At 43.0% G+C, this 3,585-nt stretch overlaps 1 protein-coding gene across 1 annotated transcript; it reads left to right on the forward strand.

Annotated features, from left to right (window-relative positions):
• Positions 1-15: 15 nt before the first annotated feature.
• Positions 16-530, forward strand: FIBRA_09028 (uncharacterized protein; the record flags this gene model as incomplete). Its single annotated transcript, XM_012330627.1, has 2 exons — positions 16-44; positions 107-530. The coding sequence occupies 2 exons, from the start codon at positions 16-18 to the stop codon at positions 528-530; spliced, it is 453 nt and encodes a 150-aa protein (XP_012186017.1).
• Between the last annotated feature and the right edge of the window lie 3,055 nt (positions 531-3,585).

The raw sequence follows: 3,585 nt of genomic DNA on the forward strand, positions 1-3,585 counted from the left end.
GGGGTCTGGCTCCTCATGTATAAAGACCAGAGCAATATAGCGTAGTATGGCAGTCTGATCTTTCGATCATACTTCCAGCTACTTCACTCTACTCTCTCTGAGTTAGCCACTCCCAAGACAAAGCACTTCGCTTACTTCTTGCAACTACCAGCACTACACAAGTAAGTACTGGGGTTAGGGTTAGAGTTAGGGTCAAGGGCGATACCTTGACAGTTCCTGTTCCACCAGAACCCAAGCCAGAACCGCCCAGATCTCCAGTCGATCCCAACCCAGAAGAAGATCCCACTGACAGACACCCAAACAACCCAGAAGACAATAACCCGGAACCCAGTAATCAAGAAGACAAAGGAGACATGTCTGACAACAACAGCGGAGCAGTAAACAAACCTAATCAATTTGAAGGAGATAAAGGAAAGAGCAAGGAATTTCTGGACAAATTATACCTGTACTTTGCTGGAAATTCCAAGAAGATCCAGACCGATAAAGATAAGGTTCAATACGCTCTTTCATATATCAAGAGACCTGCCTAATTCTTTGTTCACACGATCATCACTGATGCAGAAGAACCCATATCTGATTCTGAAGATGCACCTCTCAAAGGACTACCCAGCTGGGCTAACTTCAGGAAGTCCTTTATCCAGACCTTTGGAGTCAAGGATGACACTCAAGCAGCATTAAACAATATTAGTAAATGTACTTGGGTAAAGTGTGGAGGAAATGGTCTTCAATTTGTCACAACTCTCTGTCCTCTCTTACAAGCCAGTGGATTAAACAAATTAGGTCAAATTTGGGAACTTCAGCATCTCATTCCTCCTGCTCTTCTTATCAAGATTGCCGCCCAGCCGCCATTACCAGTCACTGTGGTAGGATATCTCAACAGTGTCCAATCTATCTGCCAATCTATGATTGATATTTTTGGTGATAAACCTCTATTCATGCCATCTGCCAACCACTTTTTTGGTCGTAACAAGTTTGTACATCGTAACTGGGCAGTTGAGACCAGGGATGGATCATCAAAGGAAGTATCATCTAACGATCAACGGATCAGACATCTGTCAGACAAGGATTGCAAGGAGCACATGAAGAAGAAGTTATGTTTCAGATGCCACAAACCCAGGCATCAAAGCCATCAATGCCCGAATAATCGCATCAGGGCAATTGAATCACATGACACATTTACTTAAGAGAAGGATGAGATCAAGGATTCCTCCGATGAGGAAGGGATAGCCGAAGAATACATTCAGGCTATATCTTCTGAGAAGGATTTTTGAAGTCTTCAATTGCTGTGACGTTGAATCGAAGTGCTGGCACTAAGGATTATTTATATCAGGCGAGATTAGCTCATAAATCTATTTATTTGCCTTGTATATTAAAAACCTATGCCAAAATCGTCACCACTGAGGCATTGCTCGACACAGGAGCAATGGAGAATTATATTGGACATCCAGTTCGCTCAAGATCACAACCTCCAGCACCAAAGTATCACACCTAGACTAGTGTTTAATGTTGACAGATCACCAAATAAAGCTGCGACCATCAAACACAAAGTCTTCTTCACTATATCCTTATCTAGACAACCAATAAGGATAGAAGCTTGTGCCACAGTATTGGATAGGAATCCAATCATTCTAGGTCTTTCATGGTTTAAACATTTCAACCCAGCCATCAACTGGATCACGGGGAAGATGCGCTTTTATTAGGATCAGCTTCTACGAGCAATCAAAACCCTTGCTAGCAACATCCCAGAGTACCTAAATGTGTTCCTTTCTGTATTTAACAAAAGCACAGCAGAACGTCTACCAGAACGGAAACCCTGGGATCATGCAATCAATTTGGAAGCCGGCTTCAAACCCCAGTGAGGGAAGGTTTATCCATTATCACCAGCAAAGCTGAAAGAATTGGATATCTTTATTGAGGAAAACCTGCGGAAAGGCTATATCTATCCATCAAAGTCTCCTATGGCATCCCCATTCTTCTTTGTCAATAAAAAATCAGGAAATCTACGACCATGTCAGGACTACAGGAAACTCAATGATGCCACCATCAAGAATGCCTACCCTATTCCAAGAGTAGAAGATCTATTAGATCGTGTTGCCTCTGCCAAGCCAACTATGTTCACCAAGCTTGATTTACGCGCAGGATACAATAATGTGCACATCAAAGAAGGTGATGAATGGAAGGGGGCATTTATTACCCTATGAGGATTATTCGAATCAACCATCATGTTCTTTGGAATGACAAACTCTCTGGCAACCTTCCAAGCTATGATAGATGGTATCTTTGCAGATCTGTTACTAGAAGGATGGCTCGTAATCTACATTGACGATATTCTCATCTATTCCACCAACCATGCGGAACATTGACAACGCACTCAATTGGTTCTCCAGCACCTGAAAGAATCAGACCTGTTCCTCAAACCTGAGAAGTGCTTCTTTGACGTATCAGAAGTTGAATTTCTAGGGTTTATTCTCTGACCAGGACAAATAGGGATGGCAGAAGATAAGGTATCAGCAGTACTAAATTGGCCAAACATTGACAGTATTAAAGCGCTGCAATGGTTCCTAGGCTTTGCCAACTTCTACTGCTGATTCATTCCAGGTTATTCTAAAGTTGCACGACCTCTCTTTGACCTATTGGTAAAAGGGATCAAGTGGAGTTGGACTGATGATCACGACAAAGCCATCAATCAACTCAAGGAATGTTTTAAGACCCGACCTCTTTTGGTACAACCTGATGTTACTAAACCATTCCAAATAGAATCCAATGCTTCCCTGAAAGCTTCCGGCGGTATCCTATCTCAGAAACAATCTGATGGAAGATGGCATCCATGTGCTTTCCTATCCCAGTCATTCTCTCCCATAGAACAACGGTACGAAATCTACGATCGAGAACTCTTGGCAATCATCAGATGTTTCAAATCCTGGTGATACTACATCAAAGGATGCACCGAACCAGTAGAAGTATTAATGGATCACATGAATCTGACCTATTTCAAAGATCCCAAAAAATTGAACCCTCGATAGGTGCAATGGGCGTTGTACCTGTCTATGTTCAATTATCATCTTTGCCATGTCCCAGGAACTTGTTTAGGCAAAGCAGATGCCCTATCACGTATTGATCAAGATGCATCTGAAAGGGGGGGTGAACTTCCTGTGGAAGAAGTCCTTCTTCCATCAGAAGTCTTCATTCAAGCCATTCAGAACCTTGAACCCATCAACACTGACATCAGACAATGCATCTTGACTTGCAAAACAAAGGATAGCATCGCTGATCAGGGTCTTCAGCTAGCATTACAGCACACTTCATCCACAGACAAGCACACCCCTCCTAACTGGGATGTTCAAGACGACCTGCTGGTATTCAGAGGACAAGTCTACATACCCAAGGACACCAAACTTCGACAGGATCTCATCCAGGAAGCCCACAATTCCCCTACCACAGGACACCCTGGGTGATACAAAACACAAGAGATTCTCCAAAGAACCTATTGGTGGCCCATCCTTGCTCATGACGTCAGTGAATATGTCACTGGTTATGCAACTTGCCAAGAAAACAAGGTCATCACACATAGGAACTCACCGGATC

This window comes from Fibroporia radiculosa (genome assembly GCF_000313525.1).
Source record: "Fibroporia radiculosa TFFH 294 genomic supercontigs, scaffold6734, whole genome shotgun sequence".
NCBI lineage: Eukaryota > Fungi > Basidiomycota > Agaricomycetes > Polyporales > Fibroporiaceae > Fibroporia > Fibroporia radiculosa.